This window comes from Mauremys reevesii, linkage group 4 (genome assembly GCF_016161935.1).
Source record: "Mauremys reevesii isolate NIE-2019 linkage group 4, ASM1616193v1, whole genome shotgun sequence".
NCBI lineage: Eukaryota > Metazoa > Chordata > Testudines > Geoemydidae > Mauremys > Mauremys reevesii.
The window spans coordinates 108,562,848-108,582,032 of NC_052626.1; the positions used below are offsets into that span (position 1 = coordinate 108,562,848).

Consider the following 19,185-nt stretch of genomic DNA (forward strand, 5'->3'; position numbering starts at 1 on the left):
AGCAATAATATTGTACATAATGAAGTGTGTAGTTGTGGTCCCATACACATGCTTCACAGGCATTAAGGGGGTGTGTGTGTGCGAGTGAGTGAGAGAATTACTCTGTATACAAAACAGCTATTTTCAAATTTAGATCTAGTATTTTTAAAGCAAAAAAAAATGTGAGGAGGTGGTGGAGCTGCCTACTGATTAGCTGTTTTAGGACCCCCATGTCGTCATGTCTGTCATTTAAGATGTGTAGTGAGCCCAGTAATGGAACTGGTCTAGAGAACATGACCTATGAAGGAAGGCTGAAAGAATTGGGTTTGTTTAGTTTGGAAAAGAGAAGACTGAGAGGGGACATGATAGCAGTTTTCAGGTATCTAAAAGGGTGTCATAAGGAGGAGGGAGAAAACTTGTTCATCTTAGGCCTGGTCTACACTGGGGGTGGGAGGTCAAACTAAGGTACCTTAGTTTGAACTACTTACCCGTCCTCACGGCGTGGGATCAAAGTCCGCGGCTCCCCCGTCGACTCCGCCACCGCCGTTCGCGGTGGTGGAGTTCCGGAGTCAACGGGAGCGCGTTCGGAGTTCGATATATCGCGTCTCATCTAGACGTTCCCTTAGCCTCTAAGGGTAGAACAAGAAGCAGTGGGCTTAAACTGCAGCAAGGGAGGTTTAGGTTGGACATTAGGAAAAAGTTCCTAACTGTCAGGGTGGTTAAACATTGGAATAAACTGCCTAGGGAGGTTGTGGAATCTCCATCTCTGGAGATATTTAGGAGTAGGTTAGATAAATGTCTATCAGAAATGGTCTAGACAGTATTTGGCCCTGCCATGAGGGCAGGGGACTGGACTCGATGACCTCTCAAGGTCTCTTCCAGCCCTAGAATCTATGAACTCCTTCCTTGGTGTAAGGATTTTCTTCTTCCATCCGCCATGTGGCAGTGCTGGACACTATCAGCTCTTTCCTCTCTCATAGTAGTTCACTAGCAGCTGTTGTATGGCTGAGGTTTCCCCATCATTTGCTTCTCTTCTGGAAAAAATATATTTGACCGAATAATACATTTGTATTGTTCATATTTTATATTTATTGAAAGTCTTCAGATGAATAGCAGTGAGCTATCTGAAATATCCCTCACTGTGGATAAAATGAACACTCATCTGAATTGAGGCTTTCATTCCATTGATGGATTCTGATGGTTATGTAAATGAATGAATCTTTCAAGACCAAAACACCGTTCCCCAAAATTAGAATTAGAAATCATCCAATTCAAAACTCTTTTGTGTTTATTTCTTACATCACCAAAAAACTACCATACCACATTTAAATGATCACTACATAGATAAAACAATTATAATAAATCAACCATATGTCATAACCAAGGTAAAGGCTTTACAATGTCATGTTCAGAAAAGCATGTAAATACTAGTTCTGTCTGCCCTCTGTATCTGGGCACTATCATATATTGGAGGAGGACAATATAGTTTCAAGATAATATATTTCTATCACTGTCTCATTAACTTTAGAGCACAACAAAAGTGTTATAGACAAATTGCTTCTTTAAACATTTGTTTGGCCTCATCTCTCACATGAGCCATTCCTTTAATTACTAAGAATATATAACAAAATTGACAATTTCAAACTTCCAGCACATCTTTTCGTATATTACAATACCTGGTTGAGTCTTGGATCCACAATTTCACAGGTTTGTGTTTCCTTCCTTCTTCCCTGATGTGCACTGAACAGCTCCAGCTGATTGACCCTTGTCATGGAGAAGGAACCAGCTCATGTCCCACTAGCAATTTCTCCCAGTGTGCTGGAACAGCTGTGCCTTACTGACCTTCAACTGAGTACTTTGGCAGCATTGATCGGTGGAGTTTTGAGTTTCCCAATATATAATCTTTTTCCTCTTACTGTCATTACATATCTCATCCAACCCATTTACACAAATTGGTTTGGGTGTGTACACTAATTTTATTTTTTTTTTTTTTTTTTTGCAGATAGGCAAATGTGGAAACTTTAGCCAGAGAAAATAAGAAATGAAGTGATGACATACAATCTGTATTTAAAGAATTGCTGGAGAATGTTGTTTAGGGACAGCTGTGATCTAGTGCAGTGTTTTCAGATGGTGGGTTGCATGTCCCCTGGAGGTAGCCCACCCTCAGCTCCCTCCCTCATTACTTTCCTTGAGCAGCGTGCAGTGACATGGGGATCAGGACCTAAGTGGCAGCAGTAGCAGCAAGAGGACAGTCAGCAGCCTAGTCGCAGTCATGGCCCAGCTTCAGAAAGCGAGCATCTGGCTGGGTCGGCAGGAGAAAAAGGGGGTGGGCAGAGCTGAGCAGGGAATTTGGGCTTTCGGTCTGACTGGGGAAGGGAGGGTGACAGGGGCTATAGGGCTGGGGAGAGAAAGGGACGAGCTGGGGGCTGGAGAGGGGAGAGCAGTGGTAATGGTGGGTCCTGAAAAGAGACCAAATGCAGTTGGTGTGAGGGGGAATCCCCTTATATTAAAAATTTGGGAACCACTGATCAAGTGGATTGACGGCAGGGCAAGAAGTCAATAAACCTCTGTTTCAGTCTCCAATCTGCCATGATGTATCTTTATGGTCTTAGACAAATTACTTTTCTTCTTTGTGCCTCAATACCCCTTCTGTATAATAGGGGTAATAATGCGCTCAGATTTTTGGGATGGGAAGAGCTATACAAGTGCAAAGTATTTGTTACAGTATTAATGTTTTGATATTGTCACATCCAACGGACATCATTAGCCTTTCTATAAGATTATTGCATCCAAAAAACTGTTAAAATAACATTAAGGTTACAAAATCAAGCACTCAAAAGTTAGGATATGCTATAATTAAGATTGCCTGTTGCTTCCCCAGCCTCTCTGCTCCTATCTACACACCCTTCTGAGCCCCCTTTCCTTTCCTTCCCTACCATTTCTAACTTGTTTGTATTCAAGGCCTCGGTGCCAGCAGGGTGAGGAGGGGGAGGCATTTAGGGCCAAGAACTGACAGTCTCTCATCTCAGTTCCCTGCCCAGCACTGAAGCAGGGGGAACCATTTACAGCAGGGGTCGGCAACCTTTTGGAATTGGTGTGCCGAGTCTTCATTTATTCACTCTAAGTTAAGGTTTCGCGTGCCGGTGATACATTTAAACATTTTTCGAAGGGCTCTTTCTATAAGGCTATAATATATAACTAAACTATTGTTGTATATAAAGTAAATAAGGTTTTTAAAATGTTTAAGAAGCTTCATTTAAAATTAAATTAAAATGCAGAACCACCCCCCCCCCCCCCCCGACCGGTGGCCAGGACCTGGGCAGTGTGAGTGCCACTGAAAATCAGCTCGTGTGCTGCCTTCAGCACACGTGCCATAGGTTGCCTACCCCGATTTACAGGGAAAGTACTCATCATCGCTGGCACTCCAGGGATAGAGCATGCTGAGTTCAGACACTCTCTTCAGAGAATTTAGCTGACAAACCCTAACAAGTCTGCTGAGCATATATGAATTGAGAATTTTTCAGATGCTCATAATTTGGGAAAATGTGTATGGAACCACAAAAAGTTATGATACCAGTGTGACCACCTTCCATATTTCGAGCCCTTGCTCCAAAAGCATGAAGACACTAGACCATCTCAACAAAATGGATTTCAGAATTTTTTTAAGCCTGGGCATAATATATTTTTCCCTAATCTCATTCTCTGAAATGGCCGAACCACTTTAGCTGATACTTTCTTAAAATATTTGACCTTGAGGTATACACCCAGCATGGGAAATTTAAACCTGCTTGGTTGAAGATTGGCAAAGTATAAGCTGCTGAATACAAGAGCTTTATAATGGGAACTGTCTGGCTACCTTAATTATAGGTAGGTTTGGCACAACTGGATTTTTATTTTTTATAATTCTGATGCTTAATGCTGATTTTTATTTGTAAGCATTTTTTCATTAACTATTTTAATTTTTATAGTTGCAGTAAAATAAGGAGAGGAGTTAGAGCAGTGCTAACAGTGAGGCTGCAGGGGGCCTGAGACACCCGGGTGTTGGGGAGGCCGTGGTCCTGGCCCAGCAGAGCAGAGACTCCCAGCCTGGGCCACAAGGAGGGAAGAGGGACAAGCCCTTTGGCATGGGAGAGGCCACCCTGCTTTTGAATGGCTTTTACCTGAGGATGACCCCTGCACTCCTGACCATGAGTGAGTGAGCAAAACCATGACAATGGGGCTGCAAAGGGCTCCCTGCATGGCTCCAAGGCCAGTGACATCAGATCCTTGTGGGTATGACTGAGGCTGTGCTCACCATTTGTTATCGATGGATATATTTTCATCAATTTGTGTCAGGTGGAATCAGTGTTCACTGACTAATGATTTAAATCGAATCCTGCCACGCCTAACTATAGGTGGTACCTTCAGCTCTATCTACAATAAAATACTAACCCTGAAAGGATGTCTCCTAAACTCCAAGGTGGATTGATTTTAAATCAAAATGATTTAAATCACTGATTGTAATCATGATTTAAATCAACAAGCAGGAAACCTTGGTTTAAATAATCTGTTTTAAGCTTGGAATCTTTTTATTTTCCTCAAGAAAAGTTGATTCTCATTGATATAATTTTTTATTTCTTTTTGGTAGCCCGAAGTGTACACTATATCTAAGCACATCTTTTTAAGCAAACATGTATTTTAACATTTATTCAGATTCTTAATTTTTACTTTTTTTTAAAGAAATGCATCATTCATTTTCTGCTTACTAGACTGTGCATTTTTTAACTTATGATTTGTCAAGCTACATTTGTATAGAAATTGAAATTAAATTACAATGCAAAACCAGCATTTTAAAATTTATTACTTAAAGAAAATGACCTTTATGTCCTGGATCCATTAGAAAGTAGATTTTTCAAAACATGTTTTTCATTTAAAACTGCTTTATTAAACAAAGGAAGTATGTGTAATTAGCAAATAGAACTGATGGTTTCTGGTCACCATGTCCTTCAAGATTTTACAACAGTAGCTCTCATCTTCTCATACTGAATTTTTCTTCATAGATTGGGAGTTTAAAAACAATGTTTGTTTTTCTCTTATCAGTTTCTCAGCTTTGAATGAACTAGTCATTGAACTAAACTAGTTGAATAAAATTGAATGAAGAAAACATTCTCTGTACCTGCAGAAAAGCAGAAGTTGATTGTTTTATCTGAAATGCAAGACTGTTTATATAAGGCTACAAAAGCAGAACATGTACTAAGCTGCTGGTCTGTTGCCCAGACTGCTTTTTTGAACGTACAATCTGCCAAAATAGGAGTTGTGATATCAAAGCTGTTATCGCCTGTACAGAAGGGGCTAAACAGTTGTTTTTGTTTTTTCCTGTCACATGAGGAAGAAACACTGGGGCAGGTCATGTTAATTGATTTTAATGGAGATGAGCCAATAAATGAAGCACCAAAGAAGTGTTAACCTCAGTTTGCATTGGGGTATTAGTAATACAACACCTTGAAGGTGGAGGATTACATAAACAAACTTTGATTTACCTATTAACAATTCACTAAACCTTTATTTGTTTTTCATCCTGCAGTCAGGGTTCAGCAGTTCTTGGAGAATCTGGGGTGTGTTTGTGTTCAGAAGAGTGTTGGTCAGGCTTTCATTCCCATTATTTTTGTGGTTGAATGCATTTACCTTTTCAGTCCAGGGTTCATATCCTGTACTCACAATTAAGATGAATTTAGTATCTATTTTGTTTCAAGTGTAAGCTTATTTGCCTCACCATGCAGTCTGGTAATTCTGCACTATTGCAACCTTTCTGCCCAGGAAAAGCTAAGTACTGGAATAGTTGGATTGTGCATAATGGATAATATGCACCTTGTACCTGGCCAACTAGTCTTAGTAATCCTGTTAGGAGCAACATGTTCATGGTCTTTCCCCCAAAATCTCCATCACCAAAAGATTAGAACAAAGTAGGGATGAGGCATTTGAACGTGTGTGACTAAGGGTATCTCTTCACTGGAGAATTAACTTATCTACACTCAAAATACTCAAGTTAGTATAACTTGAGTGAGAGTAGCCCCTTTATACTTGTATGTGGCGCTGAGACTTTGAGGTGCACATCCTCTGGGTCTTAATGCTATGGTAAGCTGAGCTGCTCTGAATTAATTCTCAGTGAATTATGGGAGAACTGGTTTGTCTTTTCTGGGCACCCAGGTGGAATTGTGGGAAGACATTGCTGTAGAGTGACACTAGCCTTTGTCCATACTACAGAGTGGTCATGTTAAGAGCTGATGAGTTTTGCTGTCTCAGGCTTTAGCGCATACTCCACCTTGGGCCAGCCAATTTGAGTTTAAACCACCACTGTAGTTCAGTTTGTGTGTGGCTGGGACTAGAGTTAGGATAACACTTGAGTAATAATTCGACTTAACTTTGTGGTGAAGACAAGGCCTAAAACAAAACATCTGATTTTTGTGTTTGTGGTCTCCATGTGTGTAGGTGTTCTGAGTGATTATACTACAGTGTCCATGGTAGCAAATTACCAGAGTTAATTTTTCTTCTCAAGAATATTTGATCAGATAGAACAAAAACGTGTGTGGGATGGAGTCTTGGCCATTGTTACTGATTTTATTAAAGATGCAATGATTTTTTTTTCCTTAATAGAGAGACAAGTAACATTAGTATTCAGAGAAATTCTGTAGAATACTCAAGGGAAACAGTATAAGAGACAATTTTATGGTTGAAGCCCACTGACAGGAAGATTTACAAATAAACCAAGGAGCTATTTATCCTCTTGATTCACAGCACTTCCCCTCTCCTCCAGTACACTGTGAGGATTTCTGATTATAGCTATTACTTTACAGATTATTCTGTGAGCATCTAGTCTTAACTTTAAAGTGCAACAAGCACTATTTTAGATTAAAGCAGAGTGTGGGTTTAAAGCACAATAGTTATTCCAGAATAACTCTTCCCGTGGACACCAGAATGAGTGCCTTTTTCTGGATTAGCTTTTAATCCATTTTGGATTCTGCTTATTCCAGAAAAGTGTGTCCACACAGGGTTGTATTCTGGAATAGCTATTCCAGTTGACTTCCCCTTATTCTGGGAGTTGGTGCTATACACAGTGATAAATTTATTCTGGTTAACGCAAAGTTTTTTTTACACTAGCGATTAGAGCTAGAATTGACTGATTTTAATGTGTTTTTAGCCTTCTGTTCCTGTTAATAAGAAACTGTAATCTCCTTCACCATGCCTCAGAAAAGAGTTTTTTATAGAATATATTCATTCTCTGAATTTCTAAAAAGCACTTAAGTGGAAAACTGTTTTTAACCTTGGACCATGTTTTTGTACATTGTTTAACAACGTAAAGTTGGTTATATTTTTCCATCTGGGGTGGATGGGTGAGGAGTTGATGTATTTCTGTGTCCAGGCATCACCAGGAGATTAAAGGTTGCTCCAATCTTCTGATCAATCATTGTTGCCGTTTCCCACCACAACTGAAGTCATTGGCTCCCACAGACTAGTTGGCCTTGTACTCAAAGTAAAATGTGCTGGTTTATGTAGTCACGTATGGGTACTTTGGTTGATTCAAGCATTGACTAGGATAAGTATGTAAATAAGATAATACTGGGCTATGCCTGTTCTGAACGATCTGGGGTATTTCAGGCTATTGGAGAGCTAACAGAAATGCTTGTAAAATTTGAATGTCACTCTCAGCACTTTACTACATTCTACTGGTGGTAACTGCTGTTAATGCTCATAGAGTGTACACACATCGAAAGTACACCGTACCCCTCTCTGATGTCAAACATGCAAGTGCCTATTTTGTGAAAGAATGCTAGTGGAAGCCCCTTTTTCTTCTGTCTCCCCTGCTAAACATATACTTCAAACTGATTTTTTTTTTTTTTTTTTTTTTAGAAAATGAGACTTTAAGCAGGACCCTGAAAAAGACAGAACACTAATTTTTATGTAAGATTTCAAAAAGTCAACCCTGTTGAGAGACTTTAAAGAGACATGGGAGCCTGTGTGGGGAAAAAGGGAAGAGTGCATGATGCTACTTTATCAAAAGCAGTGAAGTTACAAATAATTGTTTCTTAACTAAGAGTGTCAAGTGGGGAAAAAATATAGTTTTGGACTAAGTATGTATGTGCATGTGTGTATTTTTATAATTTAGGAAAAAATTATAGCACACTAAGAATAATTATAAATATTTGTCTTCATAGCAAGTGTCCTGGTCATGATGCAGTTCTCATCAGAATATACTGTAACTGTAAGGGGAAGGTTGCTATTTATTCTCCAGACGGGAGTGCATTTTCCAGAGTTTTGCATTATTTTTAGACCAAAATGTCAAGGAGACCAGGATTTTCTTATTATGGATTGGGGTTAGTTGCCTCATGCACATAACCTGCCTTTGTAAGGCGCAGTAAGTAGATAGGAGACAAGTTACATATATTGCACCCCAAATATTGTTGGCATTACGTCTCTTCTGCACTAAAAGACAAACCTACAAAAAATACTTTAGCAAACTAGCCCTGATACTAATGCTAATAATTCTCACACATTTTGCATTTCATCTGATCACAAATTACTGTATACACCTTTAACAACCTTCCTATTATAATAGGTAGGTAATCCCTACTGTACAGATGTGTGCAGAAAAGGAGGCACAAATGGATGCTGAATTCTGACAGGAAGTCAGTTGCATTTAGTCACAGAGTTGGACTTGGAACATAGGAGTCCTGACTCTCTATCCATTGGAATATATTACCTCTCTTTTCCCCTGTCACCTGCTTATATATCCTCGCACCATTAACCTTTTCTGCAGAGCTTTCTCCTAGTAGTAAAGTGTTTTTCATCAGTCATTTAAAAAATAGGATTCTATTACAGCCTTCTCTTCTTCTAGAATCCTGTTGGGTATCACTGCCTCATTAATCTGTGTTTGTATAGTGCATAACACAATGGAGTGTTGGTCCATGACGGGGGCTGCTAGGCACTGAAATAATAAAAATAGTAAATAATAATTGGTCTATCTTGTTTTGAGGAATCTGAACCTCTTTTTTTTTCAGCCCCTTTCTTTCACACAGTCTGTCCCCGGTTCAGATTGGCTGTTGTTCAAAAGCCTAGATGATGTTGACATTGTTTCATGCTGGTTATAAGCATTGGTAACACTGTAGCATTTATACTGTGGTAGGACATTGGCATTCTGTTGTGCTAGACTCTGTACATACAGATACTAAAACAGTCCCTGGAGCCGATAGGTTGCAGCTTAAATAGACAAGACAGATTAGAGAAGGAAGTCGTAGTATTTTGCAGATGGGGGAGCTGAGGCCCAAAGACTAGGTTATTTGAAATTCATACATGAAGTCTTTGGTAAAGCCAAGAGTTTAACTCCAATCTAAGTCCCAGTTCAATAACTTAACCACAAGACTTTTTCTCTCTAGTAGAGCAGCCAATTTCAGTAAAGGCAAGTGCATTTTCTTACTATGTCACAGTGCTGGCTGCAAACAATCTGCTGCAGTACAAGGCTAGAAATGCTGAAAGTGGTGAATAGAGAATTTCACAAACAGTGAATTTCTTCTGTTATCCACTGCTTTTTATTCCTTTCTCTAGCCAATGAAGGCCCGTTTCAGAGCCCTAACAGCTAACAAGGAAAAAAAAATGTAAATGTAGGCAAGTTACATGTGTGTGAATTGGAGATTGTAATCTGAACTAAAAGTCTGGACAAGACAGTGGTAGCAAACCAAGCAATGTCACCAAAACCAAACCCAACAACCAGAGCTCTTTAAAGAGGGGAAACTCCCATCCACACCTGCACTTTGTTTACGAATTTCCCCTTTTTTATCTCAATGAATCTGATTCTTAATCAGGACCGATCCCATATGCTTTCTGTGCATGGCCTGATGAGACTCATTCTTAAAAGCTTTCTTTATTTTAGTCTTCATTCAGTCTCTAAAGATATATAGCCCATCTGTTGGTTTTTTTTCATTTTTCATTTGTCTAGATCAAAGTTACAAGCTCTTAAAAACCAGGGTATATAACAGTGCATGCATGTGTCACTATAATAACATCTGGGTCACTGGCATGATTTTTAACAGAAGCATGGGAGGCACTTGCATCATAAATTCTTTTGAAGTGTTTACTGTTTTTTGGGGAAGTTACCCTTAGGCTAATATTACTTACACTAACTCTGAGACCAGGGAGGAAAGTTGACAGTTTGAGAAAAATCCACTTATATAAGTTTTTTGAGTTGTTATTGTGTAAAGAAAGAAATAGTAGTTTCTATCACTCAGTCTTGCAGATGCTCTTTGATAATAAAAACCACTAAATTAAACTTTTGCATGATTTTAGTTCAATAAATATTAGGGTCATTGTCCTGTTTTTGAAGACATTTTTATCTACAAATTATGTAAATTTAAAAAATTTGAAGACAGCATGCATGGGATTCTGTTTTCTTCTAATTTGTTAATATACCAGACTGCTGTGGTCTAGATAATGTGCTCGATCAATGTCTGGAGAATGAAATACTGAGTACAGCATAAACCAGTCTTAAACTTGAGTACTCTGGATACTGGCCAGTCATTCTTTAATCTGAATCCACTGTACCATGTTTGAACATGTGAGTATTCAGTTCAAATTTTGTGTTCTCTGGAAAGTGTAGTACAATGAGTTGTATAGTCTCCAAGCATTTAAGATGTGAATTAAATGGATAATTGTGTTCAGTTAAGTGTACCAACACTGTCCTCTTTAACATCAAAGTGAAAACTAAATTCATTTTTGTAATTAAGATTTCAGAGACGTGAGAAGATGGAAAATGGGGGTGGGGATGTACGCACTAAAGTTTCTAAGTGCAGAAAATAGAACATACTTATCAGGGAGCGAAGTTGCAGTTGCTATGGGAGCCATGTCATTACTACTTTGGATGTACCACTCAACTATAACAAAGTGTACAGAGGTGGCGTTTTTGCCTTTTCTTGTAAATATACATAAATATTTTTCTATGTTTAAAATTTAACTTCCCCTCCCTACCCTATCATTTAAAAATATATGTGTAAGTTGCCAAAAGTACTTCATAATCAATCAAAAAGATTTCAGCAATATGTCAGACTTGAGGGTGAACCCTCAAAGTAACCATCTTCAGCATTACTACTTGGGGTTGTATTTTTAACCAATCTTTTCTGACTTGCATTTAGCAGTAAGTAGGTCACTGGGATGAGGTACTTGTTAAATTCTTTCTGCTATGTGTCTGCCTCTCTCTCATGCCATTACATGCACACTGTCCAAACAGGTTTTACCTTGGGGTTGTAAAGTGGTCTTTTCTCCCCTAAACTGGTCTTCTGCAATACAAACAACAGTAAAACAGCTCAAGACCCAGCTGCATCTGTGAACTATTTGGTCTCAGAAGCTCCTACAATTTTTGATCTTAACTAGACTGTTTATGGTATATTTACATTGTAGGAGCTGATGTGTACCTATCTCAGCACTGGATTAAGCTGGCACTGTTAGGTGTTTTGAAAATAGGTGAAGATGCAGCACGCGTGTTCCAGGTGAAGCTAATCCTGTAATGAGCCTAATTGTGAGGATGCTAACAAGTCCTGGGCTTTGAGTGAACCAAGTTCATTTTGTGCCTTCAGAGTTTTGTGGCCTTGCTTTTAACAAATGTAGTTGAGAAATTTTTTGTTAGGTGCTGTGAGTTGCACTGAATAGCTTCTACTGTTTAATCTCACATAATGTAAACTGTGTTTCCATGTGTATTTAATATAACATGCCTGGAGAGAATTCTCCTCAAGCATATTTCACAGTTACTTTTATGAATCCTTGTTTTCCCTGTGCCCTCATCTAAGTGCAACATTATCAAATAAAATAATCTACAGTAATGCTGCCTGGAGCAGACTGAAATGGGGCTGGAGTTATAACACCAAGTAGGGGGGGAAACTCGTGCTTCTTGAATGGTGCTCTGTGTCTGGGAAAACTTCAAGCAGTCTCCACTTATTTCCTTCCACTCCTTTCCCACCCAGAGCATGGATAGTCTTGTCCAATGAGAACTGCTGACTCTGGGACCCTCCCTCTCTGTGCTGATTACACCTTGTAGCCCTCAGCCTAGAATTCCATGACAGCTTGCAGTTTGGCTTCATTTGCTATGCTATATTGATGTAAAACTGAAAACAGTAGTTGTGTTGTACACCTTACAGGGAGGTTATGTATATGTGTAGAAAGTAGTTCAGAATGTTAAACGACCCTGGAGAGAATTTCTTAGCCAAGTTTTAGAAGCTCAGCCTTTTTATATGAAGCTAGGGGTCTTGTGTGTTTGTGGGATGGAAGGAGAACAACAGGAGTCTTTCACTTTAGCTCTTTAATATTAAAATACATTATTGCACTAATCCTTCCTTGGAGAGCCGCCCATCTGAGCTTCAGAATTAGGGCAAGAAAATAAAAGGAATAGTTAAGTCTGAGATGAAACTCCCATCTGTGTTATGATCTCCAGAACCCCCTCCCCCCAAAAAAACACAATGGTTAGGAATGACACAAACTGAGCACCCCATTTCTTACTGTCTGCCAGGAGCAACTCACCCATGCCCCACTGAGGCAGATACGTTTTTTCAACAAGATTGCTTCCTCTGACTTCACTTCTTAGTATGTATGTTGCAGCCATGTGCTGGTGCTTTCAGAAGGATACATGTACCAGATCATCAGTGTACCTATACTTTTTAGTAGAAACTAAATCTTGTTTGGAGATTTTTTTTTCTTGTTGAGGGAGAAAGAATGTGGATATCTTCTCTTGAAGGGGGGAGAGAATGTAGAGAAACGTAGGTTTTTTTTAATCTTGTCTAAAGTGAATTGTGCCTTCCAACCAGGCACTGATGTGCTGTCTGATTTGGCATTGGGCCATTGCAAGGTTTTCACTTGAATTTGTAGAATGTAGATAACTTACATTAACTCTGCATTGAAGACATACCCTAATTCAGAAGACTGGCCCTCCAACAGCATAGCAGTCCTTAACAACTCCTAGGCTTTTTTTCAATATTGATACAGGCAAGAGTGCCATCTGCTGAACCATTATCTATACTCAAACACCTCCATCTTTTTAGTAGTGTCGCATCCAAATACAGATCTGACTTAACTCCATTTAGCTAGAGATCTGAAGTGATCTCAGCACAAGGTGGTATGGGTGCAGGCCTACATACTCTCTAGAAGTTTTCTGATCAACCTACTCATGATTTATTTTTGCTTGGTACATGCAGTAACACTCACTTTCCTGTTTTTGGTACGGTCTAACTTTATTGAGCTGAATTCTCAATGACTGTTCTGCTTTTTGTGGGTCTTGCCCACAATTCAAACGCTTTAAGAATTCCTGTTGGCATTTGAACAATATCTTGAAGACTTTTGCAGGTTCACATTAGGCTTCTTCTGATTTCTGCACTCCAACTTGCTGCTCTTGCCCCCAACAGAATAGATGTTTGTTTCTGGTGTTTCGGATTTAGTGAAGATATTATGTACCAATCTCTTCTCTCTGCCTGTTGCAGAGCAAAGCATAGCAACAGCTGAAGCTAAAGAAAGTGGTTGCTGCTCCAAATACCAACTCTTAATCATTGCCACCAGAGCTTTAAGAATACAGTAAAATACTGGTCAGTTTAGGTACCATGTCAACGTTTTGAAAGTATTTATCAAATTTGATGAATTTTCTGAAATTCTTGCATTAATTGATTTACAGGGCTTTTATCTCAGCACTCTTTGTGGTCAAGAGGGCATGTTCCCATCCCAACATTTCTGGGTTGGGGTTGAAAGTACATTTCTGACATCTTTCCTTCTTATACGATCCCCACCTCATCACTAAACTTTTTGTGCCTCCGGGTTGACTTCACTCTTAAGGCCTATGTTAGAGTTGTCATCTCTGAGGCACAGAAAAATGGGCCACTGGCTGTGGGCCCCATCCCACCCCTGCTGCTGGTGACTCCTGTCCCTGAGTGGTGGGTCTGTTCCCCCCACTTCAGTCCCAGCACCAAGAGGAGTTGTGGTGGCCCCGGCAGCCAGCAGGCAAGGGCCTGGGACGCTGCATGCATGCAGCGCAGGGCCTGGGCGCTGTCCAGGCTGTGACACTCCCAGGAGCCAAGACTGCTGCATGGGCAGCAAAAACAAACAGCGACATGCCACATCTCTGATGGGTAACAGGCAAGACAGCAGAAAAACTGGCCAGGCCAGTCAAAAACTGGCTAGGTGGCAACCTTAGCTCCTGTACACGGAGAGACATTGTGTTCTATGGGTGTGTGATTTTTAAAGCACCCCCATGTGCTGCACACTAACTGGCCCAAGTAGACCCTGCCAGCACCAACAAAAAGTTTGGGAGTGCACCTTAAAGTAGTACTATGTTAAAGCACACTAGGAAACTTTATGGTCGTGCCAGCATGGTCTACACAGACCAGTTAATGGACAGCATGCTGGAGCACTTTGCAACTCAAACCCCGTAGAGCGCACTGCAGCTCTGTGTGGACAAGCCCTCAGTTTCTATCAGGAGTTATGAGACTTTGGATTTGGACAAAACACCAAGTGCTTTTCCCCTACTGCTATTGTTAGGATGATAGCAGAATGAAGACTGAAATTTCCAGTGTAAATAAGACTTGGAGGTAAACTAAATGATGTAAACGTTCCTGCTGCTAATTCTTGAGTGGTCCCAGAGCGCTGGGGACACGTTCTGAGGTAATTAGAAAGGTTACTTGGCAAGGTAATAGCACAAGCATATTAAAGTCAAACAAAAGGGGCAATTAGCTAGCTGAATTGAAATATTACATGGCAGGCAGGGACACACAATAGACTGCAATTTAATTTAAAACAGAACTTTACAATGTGACATTACAAGCCCTCATTTTTCATATACATGCTGAGTTGCACTTTAGCGGCCTCTATTTTTGTTTCTTACGTTATTCGCTTGTCTGAGTGGTTTTGACTTGCTCTTTTCCAAGCCTCTCGATACTACTATACTTCCCTGGGGTACCTGCTTTATGCTGCTTTTATGGAACCCTGAAAGAGGCAAATAAATAGCTAATTGAGCAACAGTTGCTTATAAAATGGTTATAAACACACAAAGCATTATTCATAAGATTGCTTAATATCACTCATTGGCCTGATGGGTCAACATTCCCATCAGGGTGAGGTCTGAGTGTAGATGGTATCAACCATAAAGCTCTTTGTCTGGCAGTGGCTGGAGTTAGTATGGAAAGTGTGTCCTCAGTATACAGTATATACATGTGTTTTGTGAATAGATGTCAGGGGGTGCTCTGCCTTTCCCACTGTCTTTGATTGGTACCTTTTCTTACCCTATGTCATCACTTAGAAGATTAACTTTAGTAATTTATCTCGTGTACTGGGAGCAATCTATGCTCAGATGTCTATGATTCTGTTACCATAACAAAGCATGGTGTCTGTAACTGGCCCACCCCTCTTACACGCCCACTGTGGGGATCTGACACTTTTTATTCTCTAATTTCAGTGCACCTTCCAAAAAAAGCTTCATTGTTATCTCTGTGTGGTATGAAAGGGATATATAGGAACCACTTCTCCTACTACTGAAAGGCACGTATGTCGAAGGTGGAACTAAGCAGCTGTTAAACAATTGTGCAGAATTTTGAGATAGTATATGAAGACTATGTATCCAGGAGGAACTTTCAGGATAATTTAAAGGGGAAGAATATAATTGCGTACAAAGTCTGACATTGGACCTTTAATGTACACCATTGTTGTAATTCAAGTGAATATCAGTATGAACATACATCATTATTTTCAATGATTACACCTTCAAATAAATATGCTGCATTTGAGTACTCCTTTTTGGATATGACTGTTTTCAGATAAATCTGTTCATTGAACTTATGGTCAAAGTCTCTTGTTTTAAAATTCTGAAAATCCAAAGTTACGACTTTCCATGGCACCAAATGGCCATGTTGCACATATGTTTTAAGTTACTAAATTTGACACCATACATAATAAAACATACCTGCTCAAAGTGGCTGAGTTGTGCTTTCTAAAAACCTTTACTTTCGGTTGCATGATTTTGGGGTATTTAAAATAAGAACTGAGACACAGCATCTTTAACTACAAGATGTTACTGGATTTTATGTAAGCATACAACTGGACAGTACAGTCAGCCCAAAGAAGGGATGCAGCTTGCCAAATAGAGAACTGATAGTTGGAGAAATAGAGGAAAAGAAGAGTGTTCTGGGGGAGGGGAGAATGTTTCACAAAAGAGAGCATTGAAAGTGCAAGTGTGGTACAGAGGTTAACCATCTGCAAATGGATCACTGATTACATATGTCAAGGGGAAACTATCATGGGTTTTCAAATTGTTCAAGTCTCACTTTCTTGTTTGATATCCTTCTCAAGAGGTGTATCACAAAAGTTCCTAAATTCAGTCCTCTATGTGAGGATGTTGAGGCCTTCTATCTGATAGTGTGAATCTTTCAGCTTACTAATGAGGCATGGAGAGGCCAGCTTTCTTGTTAAAATCATAAAGGTGTTATCATAGCGTTTCATATTTACCTTCATTTGATCTATGAAATCTTCTTTAACTTGGAAACAATAAGGTTTTTCCTTAATATTTTGTCTGTTAGTGCACTGTAAAAATGTTTAAATGCTTATTGTTTTACAACTGATTTAAAAGGGCTAAATGTCTTTGTGAATTTTAGTTGGTGAATAAAGTGTGTGGGTTTCCCTTGCTACTGTGTGTTCCTTCTGTGGGTATTCTGCCTCACTCTAGTAGCATGATTGACTTAATATAACAAGTTTGCATTAATTAAGGGGGATGGAGGGTAGGTTGGGCAGTACCAGAGTATTCCAAGAGAGAGGATGATCTTGTGGTTAAGGCACAGGACTAGAAGTTGGAGAGAGTTGTTTTCTTTCCAGCCCTTCCACAGACTTCCTGTGTGACACTGGAGATGTCACTTATCCTCTGTCTCAGCTGGATCACTTGGAGGTATTTTTATCCTTGTTCTTCCTACTGTCATATTTCTCTACTTAATGAGGATATTGAGGCTAAAGTTAATGGATTACAAATCCTGTGGATAGAAGGCACTACATAAATGCAAAACAGTATTCTCCCTGGGCTTTTTGACTGAGCCACGGGGAGAATACTGGTAGAATTAGATGTCCATAGTCTTCTGATACACATCAATGGCTTGTGTAGTCACAGCACAGCGCTAGGAAAACTCAACTCCACGAAGGGTGTAGCTGCCAGTGCTGAGTGCACTGTCTACACTGCCACGTTACAGCGCTGCTCAGGGGGGTGTTTTTTCACACCCCTGAGTGAGAAAGTTGCACTGCTGTAAAATTGCAGTTTAAACAAGCCCTAAAGAGCAACATGCTACTTGCTGATAATGAAGATTAATTATTTCCACTTCTAGGAGGGCTTTCAGCCGGGTTACTTCATTAGACTCTGCACAAGCTGCAAACAATAGCATGCTTGCTCACTGTCTTGAACAGCCATGATCCTATAATGCGCACTTGGTCTTGGTTACTATTTGCTGCCTATAAATTTGAAAATTGTTACTTCTGCTGAGTTTGAACTTCATCTTGACTCTATCTGGAAGTATCTTTTAGGGATTTCACTATCAGGCCTTAGGTTATTACATATTGTGTCTTTGCTGTGAATACTCTTAGGATGTCCCCAACCCCTTCACATCCATCTTAGCTCCCTCCTTCTCCACTTAAAAATACCTAAAAGTTTTACTTTGTAGATGATGTTTTGTTACATTGTGTTTGGAACAATTTCTCTTCTCTTTATGTAGAATTTCTCCCTCTGCCTGGGTTTTTCTGCTTGTGGTATTAATTTATTATGGAATTATTGTGCAGTGTCTTGCAGAGCGTGGTGGAAGACTTCCTAAGCTGATATTGTTAGAAATGGGTTTTGCTGTGTACCCAAATGCACCCTTGTCTATCTAGCCTTTTGCACTGGGAATAAGAGTGATAAAATGTGAAGTTAGGTGTAAAAGTGCTGCTTCCTTTCCTCTACAGGGATTAGTTAATGAAATATGTCTCCCAGCACAGTACTGCAAAGAGCTTGGCTGAAAGAGGCTTGCTTATCCCTCACACTACTACGCTTGTCTTGCTGCACGGCTGGCGCCGGTTTGAAAAGGCCAATTCAGATGCTCCCTTATTGGCCCTGGCTCCTCAGACTTGGCTCTAGCTCAGAATGTTCTTTTTTTTTTAAAGGAGCAGCTGTTTGTCTTTTCCAGCTGAGTTTTTTTTTTCTTCCCCTCTTTCTCTTGCTGCTTGCTTATTGGCTCAGGAAAAGAGGGAGGGAGGACTGGGTGAAGTAAGCTGTGTACACTCTGTGAATGTGGTTGGACTCGTTTTTACAGGGAGAGTGAAGAGTGGAGGTGAGGCTGTACTGGCCATTCCCCTCAGCTTTTCCCTCCCGTCCCTCATTCCCTCTTTGTACCATGGTTGGGGATCATTGTAACCTCTCTGGAGACAGACCCGTACTCTCTCAGAATCCCAAAACTGGATTAAGCTGCAAAATGGTTCTACAGGCGGTGGGTAAAGTGCTAAGGTAACAATCAGGTTGTCGTCATTTTAGAAATTAAGGGAGAGGTACAGGGCAGGGAGTTGGCATGCATAGCAAAATGGGGAAAACTTTTAGTTTGGAGCAGACTTTATTTTATTTCATTTGATTTCATAAGCACAAGTAAGTGTGTAGTGAGGGGAAACTCTGTAAAGACAATGTTGTAAAGTGGAGATACATTGTGAGAGGGGGACTTGAACAATGTTGTGAGGTAGACAACTGGCAAAGTAACCTTTGGTCTTGTCCAACATTTTTAAGGAATGGGGAATTAAAAGCTGTGTTGATTTGTCTCTAAAACTTAATTGGTAGCCATATAAATGTGGAATTTCTATCAAAAACTTTTTGAATTTATACCAGTGTTTAAAACTGTCAAATGTAATACTCTAGTGAAATAGTTTGAAGGCATCTGAGAGGGCAGAGTTTCAAGGGGATGGTTGGTGAATGGCTACTTGTTTTCTTCATTAGTAGTGTTACTTGAGTAAGTAGTTTGACCAAGAATCTACATAATGCACGTGGCTTTTTTGTCTGTACATTGGTAAAGAATATGCTTTAAAAAAATTAGTTCATGTATTCTAAACATACTGTTATGGGTCTGATTGTATGTGTATATGTAAATATCAAGACCAAAAGGAAAACTTTTGGCAAGTATAGTACCTCGATCAGGGAGAGTTCTGATCTGTTCTGGGTTG

General features: G+C 39.8%; 1 protein-coding gene across 6 annotated transcripts in view; it reads left to right on the forward strand.

Moving 5' to 3' along the window:
• The window catches only part of MOB2 (MOB kinase activator 2), a 156,852-nt gene that overhangs the window by 94,948 nt on the left and 42,719 nt on the right, over nucleotides 1–19,185 (forward strand). Inside the window, exon 1 of one of the 6 annotated variants that reach the window (XM_039538023.1) lies at nucleotides 7,900–7,917. The exons of 4 other annotated variants lie outside the window; for them this stretch is intronic. In XM_039538023.1, coding sequence (XP_039393957.1) covers nucleotides 7,916–7,917 — 2 coding nt within the window. In that variant the 5' untranslated portion in view covers nucleotides 7,900–7,915. Of the gene's footprint in view, nucleotides 1–7,899; nucleotides 7,918–18,317; nucleotides 18,485–19,185 lie in introns of those variants that run through there. One more of the 6 variants, XM_039538018.1, reaches the window with a different exon arrangement.